Consider the following 20,742-nt stretch of genomic DNA (forward strand, 5'->3'; position numbering starts at 1 on the left):
TTGTAACATATAGTCAAAGATAAATGCTGTTGTAACATATAGTCAAAGATAAACGTTGTTGTAACAATGGTCTTAGAGAGATGCTGTTGTAACATATAGTTAAAGATAAATGTTGTTGTAACATATGGTCTAAGAGAGATGCTGTTGTAACATATAGTTAAAGATAAATGTTGTGTAACATATGGTCTAAGAGAGATGCTGTTGTAACATATAGTCAAAGATAAATGTTGTTGTAACATATAGTCTAAGATAAATGTTGTTGTAACATATAGTCGAAGATAAATGTTGTTGTAACATATAAATGTCATAAGATAAATGTTGTTGTAACATATAGTCAAAGATAAATGTTGTTGTAACATATAGTCAAAGATAAATGTTGTTGTAACATATAGTCGAAGATAAATGTTGTTGTAACATATAGTCAAAGATAAATGTTGTTGTAACATATAGTCAAAGATAAATGCTGTTGTAACATATGGTCTAAGAGAGATGCTGTTGTTGTAACATATAGGTCTTAAAGATAAACGTTGTTGTAACAATGGTCTTAGAGAGATGCTGTTGTAACATATAGTCAAAGATAAATGTTGTTGTAACATATGGTCTAAGAGAGATGCTGTTGTAACATATAGTCAAAGATAAATGTTGTGTAACATATGGTCTAAGAGAGATGCTGTTGTAACATGTAGTCAACGATAAATGTTGTTGTAACATATGGTCTAAGAGAGATGCTGTTGCAACTTAAAGTCAAAGATAAACGTTGTTGTAACAATGGTCTTAGAGAGATGCTGTTTTATCATCCAAAACTGTGTTCCACAGGAGATATCGCTTGTGTTAGATCAAACGATATCTCCTAGGAGATATCGCTTTGACAGTAGATTTTGTACAATGCCCTGACAATGCTATGACGTCATGTACTTGATGACATCACAATGCTATGACATCGCTGCACTGCAAGTGTAATGGCAGTACCATGTTAAGAGATGTACATTTTTCATTGAAAATTAATGAAGAGTGATTTTGGATGATAAATAGAATCTCACCCTCGTGTCTTTTGATATCAAATATATCAACACTCGTTGATAAAGTAAAAATATCCTCGGCAAGCCTGGGATATTTGTAACTTTATCAACTCGTGTTGATATAACTGATATCAGAAGACACTTGGGTGAGATTCTCTATGTAACATATAGTCAAAGATAAACGTTGTTGTAACAATGGTCTTAGAGAGATGCTGTTGTAACATATAGTCAAAGATAAATGTTGTTGTAACATATGGTCTAAGAGAGATGCTGTTGTAACATATAGTTAAAGATAAATGTTGTGTAACATATGGTCTAAGAGAGATGCTGTTGTAACATATAGTCAAAGATAAATGTTGTTGTAACATATAGTCGAAGATAAATGTTGTTGTAACATATAGTCTAAGATAAATGTTGTTGTAACATATAGTCGAAGATAAATGTTGTTGTAACATATAGTCTAAGATAAATGTTGTTGTAACATATAGTCAAAGATAAATGCTGTTGTAACATATAGTCAAAGATAAATGCTGTTGTAACATATAGTCAAAGATAAACGTTGTTGTAACAATGGTCTTAGAGAGATGCTGTTGTAACATATAGTTAAAGATAAATGTTGTTGTAACATATGGTCTAAGAGAGATGCTGTTGTAACATATAGTTAAAGATAAATGTTGTGTAACATATGGTCTAAGAGAGATGCTGTTGTAACATATAGTCAAAGATAAATGTTGTTGTAACATATAGTCTAAGATAAATGTTGTTGTAACATATAGTCGAAGATAAATGTTGTTGTAACATATAGTCAAAGATAAATGTTGTTGTAACATATAGTCAAAGATAAATGCTGTTGTAACATATAGTCAAAGATAAATGCTGTTGTAACATATAGTCGAAGATAAATGTTGTTGTAACATATAGTCAAAGATAAATGTTGTTGAAACATATAGTCAAAGATAAATGCTGTTGTAACATATGGTCTAAGAGAGATGCTGTTGTAACATATAGTCAAAGATAAACGTTGTTGTAACAATGGTCTTAGAGAGATGCTGTTGTAACATATAGTTAAAGATAAATGTTGTTGTAACATATGGTCTAAGAGAGATGCTGTTGTAACATATAGTTAAAGATAAATGTTGTTGTAACATATGGTCTAAGAGAGATGCTGTTGTAACATATAGTTAAAGATAAATGTTGTGTAACATATGGTCTAAGAGAGATGCTGTTGTAACATATAGTTAAAGATAAATGTTGTTGTAACATATGGTCTAAGAGAGATGCTGTTGTAACATATAGTTAAAGATAAATGTTGTTGTAACATATGGTCTAAGAGAGATGCTGTTGTAACATATAGTTAAAGATAAATGTTGTTGTAACGTATGGTCTAAGAGAGATGCTGTTGTAACATATAGTTAAAGATAAATGTTGTTGTAACATATGGTCTAAGAGAGATGCTGTTGTAACATATAGTTAAAGATAAATGTTGTGTAACGTATGGTCTAAGAGAGATGCTGTTGTAACATATAGTTAAAGATAAATGTTGTTGTAACATATGGTCTAAGAGAGATGCTGTTGTAACATATGGTCCAAGAGAGATGCTGTTGCAACATATAGGCTAAGATAAATGTTGTTTTAACATATAGTCAAAGATAAATGCTGTTGTAACATATAGTCAAAGATAAATGCTGTTGTAACATATAGTCGAAGATAAATGTTGTTGTAACATATAGTCAAAGACAAATGTTGTTGTAACATATAGTCAAAGATAAATGCTGTTGTAACATATGGTCTAAGAGAGATGCTGTTGTAACATATAGTCAAAGATAAACGTTGTTGTAACAATGGTCTAAGAGAGATGCTGTTGTAACATATAGTTAAAGATAAATGTTGTGTAACATATGGTCTAAGAGAGATGCTGTTGTAACATGTAGTCAACGATAAATGTTGTGTAACATATGGTCTAAGAGAGATGCTGCTGCAACTTAAAGTCAAAGATAAACGTTGTTGTAACAATGGTCTTAGAGAGATGATGTTGTAACATATAGTCAAAGATAAACGTTGTTGTAACAATGTCCTTAGAGAGATGCTGTTGTAACATATAGTCAAAGATAAACGTTGTTGTAACAATGGTCTTAGAGAGATGCTGTTGTAACATATAGTCAAAGATAAATGTTGTTGTAACACATGGTCTAAGAGAGATGCTGTTGTAACATATAGTTAAAGATAAATGTTGTGTAACATATGGTCTAAGAGAGATGCTGTTGTAACATATAGTCAAAGATAAATGTTGTGTAACATATGGTCTAAGAGAGATGCTGTTGTAACATGTAGTCAACGATAAATGTTGTGTAACATATGGTCTAAGAGAGATGCTGTTGCAACTTAAAGTCAAAGATAAACGTTGTTGTAACAATGGTCTTAGAGAGATGCTGTTTTATCATCCAAAACTGTGTTCCACAGGAGATATCGCTTGTGTGAGATCAAACGATATCTCCTAGAGATATCGCTTGACAGTAGATTTTGTACAATGCCCTGACAATGCTGATGACGTCATGTACTTGATGACATCACAATGCTATGACATCGCTGCACTGCAAGTGTAATGGCAGTACCATGTTAAGAGATGTACATTTTCATTGAAAATTAATGAAGAGTGATTTTGATGATAATAGAATTCATCCTCGTTGCTGATATCAATATATCAACTCGTTGATAAAGTAAAATATCCTCGGCAAGCCTGGGATATTTGTAACTTTATCAACTCGTGTTGATATAATTGATATCAGAACAATGGTCTTGGGAGAGATTCTGTATGTAACATATAGTCAAAGATAAACGTTGTTGTAACAATGGTCTTAGAGAGATGCTGTTGTAACATATAGTCAAAGATAAATGTTGTTGTAACATATGGTCTAAGAGAGATGCTGTTGTAACATATAGTTAAAGATAAATGTTGTGTAACATATGGTCTAAGAGAGATGCTGTTGTAACATATAGTCAAAGATAAATGTTGTTGTAACATATAGTCGAAGATAAATGTTGTTGTAACATATAGTCTAAGATAAATGTTGTTGTAACATATAGTCGAAGATAAATGTTGTTGTAACATATAGTCGAAGATAAATGTTGTTGTAACATATAGTCAAGGATAAATGCTGTTGTAACATATAGTCAAAGATAAATGTTGTTGTAACATATAGTCGAAGATAAATGTTGTTGTAACATATAGTCTAAGATAAATGTTGTTGTAACATATAGTCGAAGATAAATGTTGTTGTAACTTGTAGTTAAAGATAAATGTTGTTGTAACATATAGTCAAAGATAAATGCTGTTGTAACATATAGTCAAAGATAAATGCTGTTGTAACATATAATCGAAGATAAATGTTGTTGTAACATATAGTCAAAGATAAATGTTGTAACATATAGTCAAAGATAAATGCTGTTGTAACATATGGTCTAAGAGAGATGCTGTTGTAACATATAGTCAAAGATAAACGTTGTTGTAACAATGGTCTTAGAGAGATGCTGTTGTAACATATAGTTAAAGATAAATGTTGTTGTAACATATGGTCTAAGAGAGATGCTGTTGTAACATGTAGTCAACGATAAATGTTGTGTAACATATGGTCTAAGAGAGATGCTGTTGCAACATAAAGTCAAAGATAAACGTTGTTGTAACAATGGTCTTAGAGAGATGCTGTTGTAACATATAGTCAAAGATAAACGTTGTTGTAACAATGGTCTTAGAGAGATGCTGTTGTAACATATAGTCAAAGATAAATGTTGTTGTAACATATGGTCTAAGAGAGATGCTGTTGTAACATATAGCTAAAGATAAATGTTGTGTAACATATGGTCTAAGAGAGATGCTGTTGTAACATATAGTCAAAGATAAATGTTGTTGTAACATATAGTCGAAGATAAATGTTGTTGTAACATATAGTCGAAGATAAATGTTGTTGTAACATATAGTCGAAGATAAATGTTGTTGTAACATATAGTCTAAGATAAATGTTGTTGTAACATATAGTCAAAGATAAATGCTGTTGTAACATATAGTCAAAGATAAATGCTGTTGTAACATATAGTCAAAGATAAACGTTGTTGTAACAATGGTCTTAGAGAGATGCTGTTGTAACATATAGTTAAAGATAAATGTTGTTGTAACATATGGTCTAAGAGAGATGCTGTTGTAACATATAGTTAAAGATAAATGTTGTGTAACATATGGTCTAAGAGAGATGCTGTTGTAACATATAGTCAAAGATAAATGTTGTTGTAACATATAGTCTAAGATAAATGTTGTTGTAACATATAGTCGAAGATAAATGTTGTTGTAACATATAGTCTAAGATAAATGTTGTTGTAACATATGGTCAAAGATAAATGCTGTTGTAACATATAGTCAAAGATAAATGCTGTTGTAACATATAGTCGAAGATAAATGTTGTTGTAACATATAGTCAAAGATAAATGTTGTTGTAACATATAGTCAAAGATAAATGCTGTTGTAACATATGGTCTAAGAGAGATGCTGTTGTAACATATAGTCAAAGATAAACGTTGTTGTAACAATGGTCTAAGAGAGATGCTGTTGTAACATATAGTTAAAGATAAATGTTGTGTAACATATGGTCTAAGAGAGATGCTGTTGTAACATATAGTCAAAGATAAATGTTGTGTAACATATGGTCTAAGAGAGATGCTGTTGTAACATGTAGTCAACGATAAATGTTGTTGTAACATATGGTCTCAGAGAGATGCTGTTGCAACTTAAAGTCAAAGATAAACGTTGTTGTAACAATGGTCTTAGAGAGATGCTGTTTTATCATCCAAAACTGTGTTCCACAGGAGATATCGCTTGTGTGAGATCAAACGATATCTCCTAGGAGATATCGCTTTGACAGTAGATTTTGTACAATGCCCTGACAATGCTATGACGTCATGTACTTGATGACATCACAATGCTATGACATCGCTGCACTGCAAGTGTAATGGCAGTACCATGTTAAGAGATGTACATTTTTTTGGATGAACATTGAAAATTAATGAAGAGTGATTTTGATGATAAATATTCACCCCTCGTGTCTTTTGATATCAATATATCAACACTCGTTGATAAAGTAAAATATCCTCGGCAAGCCTGGGATATTTGTAACTTTATCAACTCGTGTTGATATAATTGATATCAGAAGACACTTGGGTGAGATTCTCTATGTAACATATAGTCAAAGATAAACGTTGTTGTAACAATGGTCTTAGAGAGATGCTGTTGTAACATATAGTCAAAGATAAATGTTGTTGTAACATATGGTCTAAGAGAGATGCTGTTGTAACATATAGTTAAAGATAAATGTTGTGTAACATATGGTCTAAGAGAGATGCTGTTGTAACATATAGTCAAAGATAAATGTTGTTGTAACATATAGTCGAAGATAAATGTTGTTGTAACATATAGTCTAAGATAAATGTTGTTGTAACATATAGTCGAAGATAAATGTTGTTGTAACATATAGTCTAAGATAAATGTTGTTGTAACATATAGTCAAAGATAAATGCTGTTGTAACATATAGTCAAAGATAAATGCTGTTGTAACATATAGTCAAAGATAAACGTTGTTGTAACAATGGTCTTAGAGAGATGCTGTTGTAACATATAGTTAAAGATAAATGTTGTTGTAACATATGGTCTAAGAGAGATGCTGTTGTAACATATAGTTAAAGATAAATGTTGTGTAACATATGGTCTAAGAGAGATGCTGTTGTAACATATAGTCAAAGATAAATGTTGTTGTAACATATAGTCTAAGATAAATGTTGTTGTAACATATAGTCGAAGATAAATGTTGTTGTAACATATAGTCTAAGATAAATGTTGTTGTAACATATAGTCAAAGATAAATGTTGTTGTAACATATAGTCAAAGATAAATGTTGTTGTAACATATAGTCGAAGATAAATGTTGTTGTAACATATAGTCAAAGATAAATGTTGTTGTAACATATAGTCAAAGATAAATGCTGTTGTAACATATAGTCAAAGATAAATGTTGTAACATATGGTCTAAGAGAGATGCTGTTGTAACATATAGTCAAAGATAAACGTTGTTGTAACAATGGTCTTAGAGAGATGCTGTTGTAACATATAGTTAAAGATAAATGTTGTTGTAACATATGGTCTAAGAGAGATGCTGTTGTAACATATAGTTAAAGATAAATGTTGTTGTAACATATGGTCTAAGAGAGATGCTGTTGTAACATATAGTTAAAGATAAATGTTGTTGTAACATATGGTCTAAGAGAGATGCTGTTGTAACATATAGTTAAAGATAAATGTTGTTGTAACATATGGTCTAAGAGAGATGCTGTTGTAACATATAGTTAAAGATAAATGTTGTTGTAACATATGGTCTAAGAGAGATGCTGTTGTAACATATAGTTAAAGATAAATGTTGTGTAACATATGGTCTAAGAGAGATGCTGTTGTAACATATAGTTAAAGATAAATGTTGTTGTAACATATGGTCTAAGAGAGATGCTGTTGTAACATATGGTTAAAGATAAATGTTGTGTAACATATGGTCTAAGAGAGATGCTGTTGTAACATATAGTCTAAAGATAAATGTTGTTGTAACATATGGTCTAAGAGAGATGCTGTTGTAATATATGGTCCAAGAGAGATGCTGTTGTAACATATAGTCTAAGATAAATGTTGTTTTAACATATAGTCAAAGATAAATGCTTGTTGTAACATATAGTCAAAGATAAATGCTGTTGTAACATATAGTCGAAGATAAATGTTGTTGTAACATATAGTCAAAGATAAATGTTGTTGTAACATATAGTCAAAGATAAATGCTGTTGTAACATATGGTCTAAGAGAGATGCTGTTGTAACATATAGTCAAAGATAAACGTTGTTGTAACAATGGTCTAAGAGAGATGCTGTTGTAACATATAGTTAAAGATAAATGTTGTGTAACATATGGTCTAAGAGAGATGCTGTTGTAACATATAGTCAAAGATAAATGTTGTGTAACATATGGTCTAAGAGAGATGCTGCTGCAACTTAAAGTCAAAGATAAACGTTGTTGTAACAATGGTCTTAGAGAGATGATGTTGTAACATATAGTCAAAGATAAACGTTGTTGTAACAATGTCCTTAGAGAGATGCTGTTGTAACATATAGTCAAAGATAAACGTTGTTGTAACAATGGTCTAAGAGAGATGCTGTTGCAACTTAAAGTCAAAGATAAACGTTGTTGTAACAATGGTCTTAGAGAGATGCTGTTTTATCATCCAAAACTGTGTTCCACAGGAGATATCGCTTGTGTGAGATCAAACGATATCTCCTAGGAGATATCGCTTTGACAGTAGATTTTGTACAATGCCCTGACAATGCGATGACGTCATGTACTTGATGACATCACAATGCTATGACATCGCTGCACTGCAAGTGTAATGGCAGTACCATGTTAAGAGATGTACATTTTTCATTGAAAATTAATGAAGAGTGATTTTGGATGATAATAGAATTCATTTCAGTGTCTTTCTGATATCATATATCAACACTCGTTGATAGTGAAACATATCCTCGGCAAGCCTCGGATATTTGTAACTTTATCAACTCGTGTTGATATAATTGATATCAGAAGACACTTGGGTGAGATTCTCTATGTAACATATAGTCAAAGATAAACGTTGTTGTAACAATGGTCTTAGAGAGATGCTGTTGTAACATATAGTCAAAGATAAATGTTGTTGTAACATATGGTCTAAGAGAGATGCTGTTGTAACATATAGTTAAAGATAAAATGTTGTTGTAACATATGGTCTAAGAGAGATGCTGTTGTAACATATAGTCAAAGATAAATGTTGTTGTAACATATAGTCGAAGATAAATGTTGTTGTAACATATAGTCTAAGATAAATGTTGTTGTAACATATAGTCGAAGATAAATGTTGTTGTAACATATGGTCTAAGAGAGATGCTGTTGTAACATATAGTCAAAGATAAATGTTGTGTAACATATGGTCTAAGAGAGATGCTGTTGTAACATATAGTCAAAGATAAATGTTGTTGTAACATATAGTCTAAGATAAATGTTGTTGTAACATATGGTCGAAGATAAATGTTGTTGTAACATATAGTCTAAGATAAATGTTGTTGTAACATATAGTCAAAGATAAATGCTGTTGTAACATATAGTCAAAGATAAATGCTGTTGTAACATATAGTCGAAGATAAATGTTGTTGTAACATATAGTCAAAGATAAATGTTGTTGAAACATATAGTCAAAGATAAATGCTGTTGTAACATATGGTCGAAGAGAGATGCTGTTGTAACATATAGTCAAAGATAAACGTTGTTGTAACAATGGTCTTAGAGAGATGCTGTTGTAACATATAGTTAAAGATAAATGTTGTTGTAACATATGGTCTAAGAGAGATGCTGTTGTAACATATAGTCAAAGATAAATGTTGTTGAAACATATAGTCAAAGATAAATGCTGTTGTAACATATGGTCTAAGAGAGATGCTGTTGTAACATATAGTCAAAGATAAACGTTGTTGTAACAATGGTCTTAGAGAGATGCTGTTGTAACATATAGTTAAAGATAAATGTTGTTGTAACATATGGTCTAAGAGAGATGCTGTTGTAACATATAGTTAAAGATAAATGTTGTTGTAACATATGGTCTAAGAGAGATGCTGTTGTAACATATAGTTAAAGATAAATGTTGTGTAACATATGGTCTAAGAGAGATACTGTTGTAACATATAGTTAAAGATAAATGTTGTTGTAACATATGGTCTAAGAGAGATGCTGTTGTAACATATAGTTAAAGATAAATGTTGTTGTAACATATAGTCAAAGATAAATGCTGTTGTAACATATAGTTAAAGATAAATGTTGTGTAACGTATGGTCTAAGAGAGATGCTGTTGTAACATATAGTTAAAGATAAATGTTGTTGTAACATATGGTCTAAGAGAGATGCTGTTGTAACATATAGTTAAAGATAAATGTTGTGTAACATATGGTCTAAGAGAGATGCTGTTGTAACATATAGTTAAAGATAAATGTTGTTGTAACATATGGTCTAAGAGAGATACTGTTGTAACATATGGTCTAAGAGAGATGCTGTTGCAACATATAGGCTAAGATAAATGTTGTTTTAACATATGGTCTAAGAGAGATGCTGTTGTAGCATATAGTCAAAGATAAATGTTGTGTAACATATGGTCTAAGAGAGATGCTGTTGTAACATATAGTCAAAGATAAATGTTGTTGTAACATATAGTCTAAGATAAATGTTGTTGTAACATATAGTCGAAGATAAATGTTGTTGTAACATATGGTCTAAGATAAATGTTGTTGTAACATACAGTCAAAGATAAATGCTGTTGTAACATATAGTCAAAGATAAATGCTGTTCTAACATATAGTCGAAGATAAATGTTGTTGTAACATATAGTCAAAGATAAATGTTGTTGAAACATATAGTCAAAGATAAATGCTGTTGTAACATATGGTCTAAGAGAGATGCTGTTGTAACATATAGTCAAAGATAAACGTTGTTGTAACAATGGTCTTAGAGAGATGCTGTTGTAACATATAGTTAAAGATAAATGTTGTTGTAACATATGGTCTAAGAGAGATGCTGTTGTAACATATAGTTAAAGATAAATGTTGTTGTAACATATGGTCTAAGAGAGATGCTGTTGTAACATATAGTTAAAGATAAATGTTGTGTAACATATGGTCTAAGAGAGATGCTGTTGTAACATATAGTTAAAGATAAATGTTGTTGTAACATATGGTCTAAGAGAGATGCTGTTGTAACATATGTTCTAAGAGAGATGCTGTTGCAACATATAGGCTAAGATAAATGTTGTTTTAACATATGGTCTAAGAGAGATGCTGTTGTAGCATATAGTCAAAGATGAATGTTGTGTAACATATGGTCTAAGAGAGATGTTGTTGCAACGTATAGTCAAAGATGAATGTTGTGTAACATATGGTCTAAGAGAGATGCTGTTGTAACATATAGTCAACGATAAATCCTGTTGCTAAATATGGTCTAAGAGAGATGCTGTTGTAACATATGGTCTAAGAGAGATGCTGTTGTAACATATAAGCTAAGATAAATGTTGTTGTAACATATGGTCTAAGAGAGATGCTGTTGTAACATGTAGTCAAAGATAAATGTTGTTGTAACATATGGTCTAAGAGAGATGTTGTTGCAACGTATAGTCAACGATAAATTCTGTTGCTAAATATGGTCTAAAATAAATGTAGTTGTAGCATATAGTCTAAGAGATACCACTGGATAGAAACAAATTAGGCTCACCTGCTGAAAGACGGACACACATTGTTAGCAACACCGCACAGCACCACACAGCCATTATTGGTGGGAGGAAAGTAGCAAACAGCGTACAATATTAACACAAACACCAGGGTGGACCCTGTGCTGGCCTGGCAAAGTTTATACTCTCCCACTTGTTGCACTTGGCATGCAATCGCATGATACGAAGTGGGCCTAAGGAGAGCTCTCAAGTGGTGACCTCCAGACGTCCCATCTCTCATGCTTCGTCCTTCTAAAGATTTACATTTGATTTTCTAACTTAACGATCATTCGCATAATATTTTTGTCATAATAATATGGGTGGGTCTTCAGTATTATTTTAAATGTAATCACATACATGTAGATGAACTACCTGAAACGGTGCGTGTGTGCGCGAGCATGCATGTGTCTGTGTTGCTGTTATCAAAGGGACACTGAATACTACCGATTTTACACATGATATGCCGCGTTTCCTTCAATCCCCCATATAGATGTTACACAGCATTTGTTTAACTTGCTAATAGTAAGGCAATGACTTGGTGTCAATACATAATAACATTACATGATCACAACGGTTCTGATAATCCTGTTGATCGCAAAAACCACAAGTGTACATACACTGCGCTCATGTGACAAGTCTCTCCTAACTGTACCCTCCTCCCATACCAAAATGTTTGGCGACCGCTCTTTTGAACGTGCAGGACCCCTTCTCTGGAACAGTCTCCCACTTGACATAAGAACCGAGCAAACATTGTCCACGTTCAAATCTAAGCTCAAAACTTTCTTCTTCAATATGGCATTTCAGTGACCCTTTCCAATTATCTCAGACACTAGCGCTTTTGAGCAGCTTACGCTAGATACTAGCGCTTTAAAAATGTTTGTATGTATGTATGTACATACATTTATGAAGAGGCGGCATATGACATCCCATCTGAATGAATCAGGTTCAAGTACCTACTTAACTCCAACTACTCGAAGAGCCGTTTACAGATATTTTCCTGTCCATGTCCATCTCAAAGTTAACACAGGCGAGTGCAACGTCAGCCTGCAAGTTGTCGGAAAATACCCATTCAAACATATGTTGATGGGAAATGTACTCTGGACTAGACAATCCAGTGATCAACAGCATGAGCATCGATCTGAGCAATTGGGAACCGATGACATGTGTCAACCATGTCAGCGAGCGTGACAACCCGATCCCGTTAGTCGCCTCTTACGACAAGTATGGGTTACTGAAGATCAATATTCTACGTTATGCAACGTTTAAAAGTTTCAGTCAAAATTTCTGGGAATGGGTTGTTACAATGTTCTTGATCATGGGTCATCATGACCGAGCTGCACAAATTGTCTATCCTGACATCGATCAGCCATCCTGGCTCGGGGTTGATTTATATATAATAAACTTTCTCGACATCGCTATATGGCTGTAATATTACCGATGCGATGTTAAATTTTAACTCACTCACTCACTATAATAAACTTTCACAGCTGAAACCTGAAACAAACCCATCTCGTAATGAGATTGCCTTAAAAATATATCTTGAAAAGTCTACTAATGTCAATTGTTTCTTCAAATATTTTGTATTGTACACGTTTCTCAAAACTTTCGGTATTAATTGTCATAATTGATATGTGATGATGGATTTAGCATAAAGACCACGCTTACATGATGTAGTTGATATCATCAGTGACCCACTCAGTTTAAGCCTCAACGCCTAACTAACTTTCATGTAATGTACGTTTTTTCATTGGTCTACAGTTTCCATAAGCCACATAGAAGCATTCTCATTGGCTTAATAGCGTGCACTTAAAAAACATGCATTTCACGCGACCATGCTCTCTGCCTGATCGGCCTATGCAGGTAGCAAAGGTACTGTAAGTCCCCATGGTCCCTAGTATGGCGATCTACCTTCAGTTGTTGGCGATCTATAGCCCGTTTTTATATTGTATTGTCCAAATAGTGCTATCAGTTTAAACTTTTAGTTGTAATTCTAGTTGTTTTACTGTCCTTCGTCGACAGGTTTTTATAATATACATATCTTCCCTTTCAATGTTACATATGTTCTCGTCACGATGTGACTGAAATATTGCCGATGTGTCGTAATAATAACTCACTCACTCACTCTGCCTGATCATTTGGCTAGTGGCTTTCGGGAAGGAACAACCCTCCAGAAGTATGGGCAATCGTACTTTTGTTTCACCTAAAATATGGAAAACATCGATATCGGAAAGTTTATAAATAGCGATTATTTTATTTATCTATGAATTTTCACGTTTAGCATTTCTAAATGCCATTCAAAGACTTTTATATCACGATGATAAGTTTTGAAACTCGTCGAACACCCACGAACAATGTTTCAGAAAATACGCAAATAAAACGGAAAAATAATGTTTATAAAATTAAAACTTACATAATCACAAATATTGTATGCCGGTGGTACATTCTGAGCAGTAATACATACAATGACAATCCAGCAAGGTCACAATACAAATCGTCCAGGTTACATCAAGCGTAGTAAAATAGGTGTGAAAAAGGAGCGCTCAGCCTGGTGAACAAAACACTGGCACAAAAGTTGTATATTGTTGAAAAAGCATGCAATGAGAGTTGCAGCAATAAGTAGGGAAATAAAGGAAAATGAGTTGGCAAAATCAACAAAACGAACTATAAATAGTTAGACATAGACGAGATTGCAAAAAGATGGGTTATACCTGAAATTGAGGTTAGTTGTACGATCGAACTCATTTTAAAAATACAAAAACACATTATACGAAATCAGTTCTGATGTAGAGTTAATTGTTCCAACTATATGTACATGTAATGTATAGTATGACCAGAAATTATTGAGAATTTTCTGAATATGTTTAATTGGATTTCTAGTAGAAACAACCTTGACCAGCTATCAAGTGCTTGGTTTCATACAAGAGAGACAACTCCGTTAACCCTTTTTCATTAGTTTGTGAAGAGTTATCTCCCTTTGTTTACTTGCTAGCAGTCGACATTTTCAGTGATCCTCAGTATGGATGATTTAGAGAAGAGGAAGTTGATATTAGAGTATTATAACAGGGACATCAGATCAGCTAAAGCGATTTCAAGTAGAACAGGCATCCCTTTGTCCACTGTTTATCGTGTTTTAAAAAATATTGCAAATGGATACGGCATTGAGCACCAGGGAGGCGCAGGTAGGCCCAGAAAATTGACTGTCGGTGAACCTTTGTATCAGCGCCCAAAGTACAGTCCGAAATTTAACGTGTGGGGTAGCATGTCTGTGTTTCTGGCAACGCCCCTCTGTGTATTTGAAGGGAATATGAACAGTGAGCGGTACACAGATATTCTCGAGGGACATTTACTTCCATCTGCTCACGTGTTCTATGGAAATTTTTGGTTTCGGACCCAAAATATGACATTATTTGATTGGCCAAGCTATAACCCTGACCTAAATCCAATAGAAAATGTTTGGGGACTTATGAAGGAAAGTGTCAATAAGAAAAATCTGACAAATATTGCTGAAATGAAAAGAAGAGGTGGTCCGATATTGGGACAGCATGGACCACGACTTTCTATCTTCTTTGATCAGTAGTATGCCCCGCCGCATTGAAGCTTGCATTGCTGCCCATGGTGACTTGACAAAATACTAACTGTTCACCTGTCTTTGAATCTGGAGTTATGTTCTGCTAATATTCACATTCAATACGTGAGTAATGAGTGAAATTTTATTTTAAAATTACAATCTTTAAATTCTCAATAATTTCTGGTTGTTCTGTACAAGAGTTCAACTACCAGCTCCATACAAGAGATGGTAAAGTGTGTTTCTGTCCCCGAGCATGACAAAGATATTACCCATCAGAAAACCCGTCGATGAAACTGTGGCAAAACTAACTATAGTTACTTTAATCGTTAACATATTGACTAAAAAGGCATTGATAACACTAAAACAATATTTTGTCCTGGTCTATGATATCTTACCTGCAAGCATATGTTTTCAATTATTGAAGTTCCACTTGTGATTATCTCTTAATTCTATGACAGTGTATGATTAAGCGTGTTTGTCTCATTGTTGCATGATGACCCTTTAAGTCACGATATTGCTAAAATATTGCCAAAGTGACTATAACTTTTAACTCACTCACTCACTATTGTTGCATGCATTATAGTTTTTGACAATGATTAGGTCATCCATTCCCTCGACCCTGCAAAATAAGCTTATGTATACGGATGTTATCGACCGGTTGCATCCATTGTAAAGCCTTTGTAGAACGCTCCGCACCTTGTTCCAGTCCAGTTTTGTTGTAGGAGACCCCAACTTCTGGATGAGTGAGTGAGCCAGTGAGTTAACATTTTACGTCACATCGGCAATATTCCAGCCATATAAATACAAAAATATTTATAAACTATGAAGTCGTGTTGTCAAAGAACAGTAAAATAAATTAATTAAAAACATTTAAAATACTAAACTTTGAATTAACGATATAAGATCAAAAGAGCAGAGAGAACGAGCAATCAAAGTTAGGCCACCAAACCCGGGGCCGTCGCGACTAAAAATACATTTGCTTCATGTACCATTCCCCACCAGAATTTATACCATACCACCCCTTCAGCTGCAAGAGATTGTCCCCACTGTTTGTCGTTTCATAACTTATTCCACTATTCTACGTTAAAAACGGTGTTAGAAATGAATATGCTGTAAATGGTCTGGACTTACATACCCTCCCGGGGACCATACTTTTACGGTTCTATAACCCACGTCAAGGTAACAGCCACTAAAAACCGAAGTTAATAATCATGTACTCTCTATCTATAAAATAACATAATGTACATCAAATTCAATCGATGAATTCAATTACTTTTAAAAAAGAATTTTTAAATGATAAATAATATTATTAAAAAATATCCTTTAAAGATAACGCTTTGACATTTTTCTCCTTTGTGAAGTCAATACAGTCAAAGGCTGGTATCATAAACATTACATACATCTAAACACCTACCAAGCCACTTATCTCGAAAAATTGCATACATTAAAAATTATCCACAGAAATTGTTTTGCATCAAGTCTGGTTGTGTCAAGAAACCCATGGTAGCATTGTACTGTTCTGTCATGAAAAGACGTCACACAGAGATACAATTGTTTGAATGTTTCTAATCCGCCAGTACACTCTAGCAGCGCATAGAGCTGGGGATCACATGTTGGCGTAGATGTTCTGGGACTCCAGGTAAGCTGCTGCCACGTCGTAACACAGGTCAACGTCAGTCTGAAATGTGTTGTAAACTGTTATGTTTACAGTGAGTGGGACTATGAAATTGTCTGAACAGAAAATATTCAGGTATTTCAGAAGGAAAAATATCCCATAGCGGCTTGAGACACTTTTACGTAAGTAGGTTAATGCATAAAGTGACCAATCCTTTCTATGGTCAAAGAACTCGATGCCAAAAACACACTTCGCAGTACTGCGTTATTGCCAAAATAGCATCTGTCACTTTGACGACTTTCTCTTGAAGGCATTATGTATCCACTGTACATTCTGACTTCATCCAGATGTGGCTGTAAATGTGGCTGTTTCGCGAAAAGTGACTGCTCCCGTGGATGAGTAAGATTCAGTAATTCGTTATACGCAGTTCATCTTTATTGAGCCAACACTTGTGTAAACACTGAGACGTAACTACTATAGGTACGATAATTGAAGAAACCTGCAAGACACTACCTCCGTGATGTCCTGATCCAGACAGTGGCCCACAGCTCTCATGTTGTTGTAGATCTCAGCTCGTTTGTCATACTTCAGGCCTTGGACAATATTGCTCAGGATGCATAACATTGCTCCGTTCTGCCTGCCGCCATCGCTGTAACAAACAGGGAGAGCCCAAGTTAGAGCGGGTGATATCGATGAAATGAATATTTGTTACTTTAAGCAACATCATAATAATGCGTGAATCACGTCAGAATGTTGCAGCTTTAGTGACATGGTGGACCAGGCAAATCGTGACGGTTTGTAGCGCGATACACTCAGTAATATCACAACACTTGTCGGTGATTATGGCTCTGATGATATATTACAAACTCTTTGATTAATGCACCAGTGACCAAAAGTATTTTCGATGCGAATTTCTATTTTCACTTATACAATAAGTTGTCGTTCTCATGGTGAACAGCAGTCTCGCCTGTGCGTGTGTTTGTGACGAGTGGGACAGGAAACGCTCATCTTGATGCGAACACTTCGTATCATCACTTTCTTGTAGTGATTCACAAACACCTGTGTCATACTTGATGTTGATTCCTTGTTTTGTGTACTTTCCTTACCTGTACATAACAGTGACAGTGTTGGGATTGACGTCTCCCTGCGTGGCGGTCCAGTTCTTCCAGAAGTTCCAAGAAAGCCGAAGGGGATTGAGCAGGTAAATTGTTCAAGATGTACACCCGCACATGTGTTGGTTGAGAGTTCTGTTAGCAAACGAATATGTAAGTTATAAGCCTAATACCCCCAGCGCACATAAGATGCAGTCAAACTGATCTAATGATTGTGTGCTTCAAACCTGAAAACTACATCGTTTATATAAGAGTTCAGCCATGCATTGTTGGCGTACCTCCATCTGTCTGTGGATGTTCAGGAGGGTGATGTCAGTGTTGACGGGAATCTCAGTGGAACATCTGACAGTCACAGGGTCCAGATCTAGGCTGTCTCCTGGGGATGGAACAAAACTGGACAGACTCTGAAACATAAAGAGTCAGTTTGGATGGAATTAGAGTATGTGGTTATGTGGAGGTGTTATTCATTGTGGAACAGGGTTGTATTGTATTACAATGATTCCTGGTTATTCCAGCGCGGTCTGAACAATAGAGTTAGAGAAAGTTCTGGAAGCACTTTTTATGCACTAATTCGTGCTTCCGTCATCTAACATTACAAAATTACAAAGTGTGAGTAAGTGAGTTAATATTTATTGTCACATCGGCACTATTTCAGCCATATCGTGACGAGAACAATTAATTAACAAAATTACAAAAGACGATCAGTTGTATGGAGATCACTTTGCACTTTAGATATTTTGGCAAATTGACCATTGTTACAGGGAGGTGATCCTATCCATGCTATAGTTACTGCTTTTATATTACACTCATGGAAACGAATAAGGGAACACCTGAAAGTACAAGTGTTCCTTTATTCTTTACTAGGTTTTTTTCTCAAGCTTTGTATTGCACTGTGGGTGAAAGTCTGGAAAAGAATAGAGGAACACTTGTACTTTCAGGTACAGTTTCAGTTTCCTATTTCCCTTCCATGAGTATATATTGCCATATAAGTTATATTGCCACTCTATTCTGTACTGCCATTGGAATTACATTGTTATAATTTGCAGAGATTTGTACACTGAAATGATATGGCATTTCTTTGTTGGTTGTTGTCAAATTCTTTTAAGGAAAGAATACCAGTAAACTTATTGTTTCAACTTAGGAGTCAACACGTAACAGTGTGACAATGTGAGCAGCATAACCCACCTGGTGCGAGTCTGGCGGGACAATGACGGTGGAAGACTCCTGTTCCTCTGTGAGTTTCCAGAACAGAGACGCCGTGGTGACGGAGGGGGCCTCAGTTAACAGGTAGCCGTTCATGGACAGGTGGGACTGAAGTTTAATAAATACCAGATTAGGACTATGTATAGAGACACTTAATGATGTTCCTATCATTAACCAGTTTACAGGTAGCCGTTCATGGAGAGGTAGGACTGAAGTGAAGATGATTAAAAGTGTTATTCTCTTTCTACATGGATTGCCATGCTGTTACTCAAGAAGGTAGCATCGACTGACAGTTACCACGAACAATGTTCAGGACTTAGAAATCGAAAATTAAACTTTCAAAATGTACTAAATTGACTTTAATGTTACTTTTCTTTGCCCCACCATGTAACAAATACAATCTTATAAAAAAACGCCGCTGTTTACTGATGTTTCACAGATCCCAAATGTAACAAATAAAAATCTGTACCTGCAGGCGGATAGACAGGATGTCTGAGCGTCCATTTATCCACACCTGACCTTTCACGCTTGTTTCTGAAACAGGAATTGAATGACATTTTTCCTCGCCTGATTTTGAAATCATTTCGACGAATTGATAATGATATTACATTTCAATAACTATAGCAGGGTTCTACATTTGTTGATTTACTGATACAATATATTCAGTTGTATACTAGATGTATGTACCAGGTGGGATGATTGATCTCTTGCCAGAAATACGAGAAGAATACAAAACATGTCAGGGCATCCGAAAGACACCGAAACAAGTTAGCGTCCGCATTTCAATCATGCTCACCGTTGGACTGCTCCTTTCGTTGGGTGTTCAGGGTCTACAACGACAAAAACATATCTTGAACATTTGAAGGTGTTGTCAAGCCACAGTTTTCATTGTTACTTTACCGAAAGTGAGTGAGTGAGTGAGTTAATATTTAACGTCACATCGGCAATATCTCAGCCATATCGTGACGAAAACAATTTATAAAATAAAAAGTGAAAACATTTGGAAGATTAAAACCTGTCGACGATGGACAGTAAAAATACTGGAGATCACAGATATTAATATAACTGTACCGAAAGCAAATATATATGATCAGAGTTGTGTTATGACAAAGCAGCTACCTCTATGAACCTGGTGATTGACATCCGACCTGTGGAGAAAGTCCCTTTCACATTTCGGTTGCTCCTGAATTCCTCGAGGCTGATGGCGGTATTGCCAACCTGGAGTGTTTCATGCAGGGCCGTATACAGACACGTGTACTGCTCCTAATACAATAACACATTCAATAGGTGAAAGCGGTTATGGTTTTTAACACACGTGTGCGGCTCCTTATGCAATAAAACATTCAGTAGTTGAACATGGTTATGGTTTTTAACACACGTGTACGGCTCCATAGCAATAAAACATTCAGTAGTTGAACATGGTTATGGTTTTTAACACACGTGTACGGCTCCATATGCAATAAAACATTCAGTAGTTGAACATGGTTATGACTTTTAACACACGTGTACGGCTCCATATGCAATAAAACATTCAGTAGTTGAACATGGTTATGACTTTTAACACACGTGTACGGCTCCATATGCAATAAAACATTCAGTAGTTGAACATGGTTATGGTTTTTAACACACGTGTACGGCTCCTTATGCAAGAAAACATTCAATAGTTGAACATGGTTTTTATGACGGCTCCTTATGCAATAAAACATTCAGTAGTTGAACATGGTTATGACTTTTAACACACGTGTACGGCTCCTTATGCAATAAAACATTCAGTAGTTGAACATGGTTATGACTTTTTACACACGTGTACGGCTCCATATGCGATAAAACATTCAATAGTTGAACATGGTTATGGGTTTTAACACACGTGTACG

The 20,742-nt window shown here is 34.5% G+C and overlaps 2 protein-coding genes across 3 annotated transcripts in view; both read right to left on the reverse strand.

Moving 5' to 3' along the window:
- The window catches only part of LOC124279860, a 28,667-nt gene extending 16,873 nt beyond the window's left edge, over positions 1 to 11,794 (reverse strand). For both annotated transcript variants that reach the window (XM_046715735.1, XM_046715734.1), the window contains exon 1: positions 11,376 to 11,794. In XM_046715735.1, the coding sequence (XP_046571691.1) occupies positions 11,376 to 11,430 (55 nt within the window). In that variant the 5' untranslated portion in view covers positions 11,431 to 11,794. The remainder of the gene's footprint in view (positions 1 to 11,375) is intronic.
- A 3,272-nt stretch (positions 11,795 to 15,066) lies between these two features.
- Positions 15,067 to 20,742, reverse strand: part of LOC124279864 (multiple epidermal growth factor-like domains protein 10) — a 32,689-nt gene continuing 27,013 nt past the window's right edge. Inside the window, exons 10-17 of the mRNA XM_046715741.1 lie at positions 19,988 to 20,131; positions 19,665 to 19,698; positions 19,338 to 19,402; positions 18,851 to 18,976; positions 17,944 to 18,069; positions 17,660 to 17,800; positions 17,067 to 17,202; positions 15,067 to 16,616 (exon numbers count right to left, since the gene is read on the reverse strand). Of these exons, the coding sequence (XP_046571697.1) occupies positions 17,134 to 17,202; positions 17,660 to 17,800; positions 17,944 to 18,069; positions 18,851 to 18,976; positions 19,338 to 19,402; positions 19,665 to 19,698; positions 19,988 to 20,131 (705 nt within the window). The 3' untranslated portion in view covers positions 15,067 to 16,616; positions 17,067 to 17,133. The remainder of the gene's footprint in view (positions 16,617 to 17,066; positions 17,203 to 17,659; positions 17,801 to 17,943; positions 18,070 to 18,850; positions 18,977 to 19,337; positions 19,403 to 19,664; positions 19,699 to 19,987; positions 20,132 to 20,742) is intronic.

Source organism: Haliotis rubra, unplaced genomic scaffold (assembly GCF_003918875.1).
Source record: "Haliotis rubra isolate DU_JTF1 unplaced genomic scaffold, ASM391887v1 Scf258, whole genome shotgun sequence".
Classification (NCBI taxonomy): Eukaryota; Metazoa; Mollusca; class Gastropoda; order Lepetellida; family Haliotidae; genus Haliotis; species Haliotis rubra.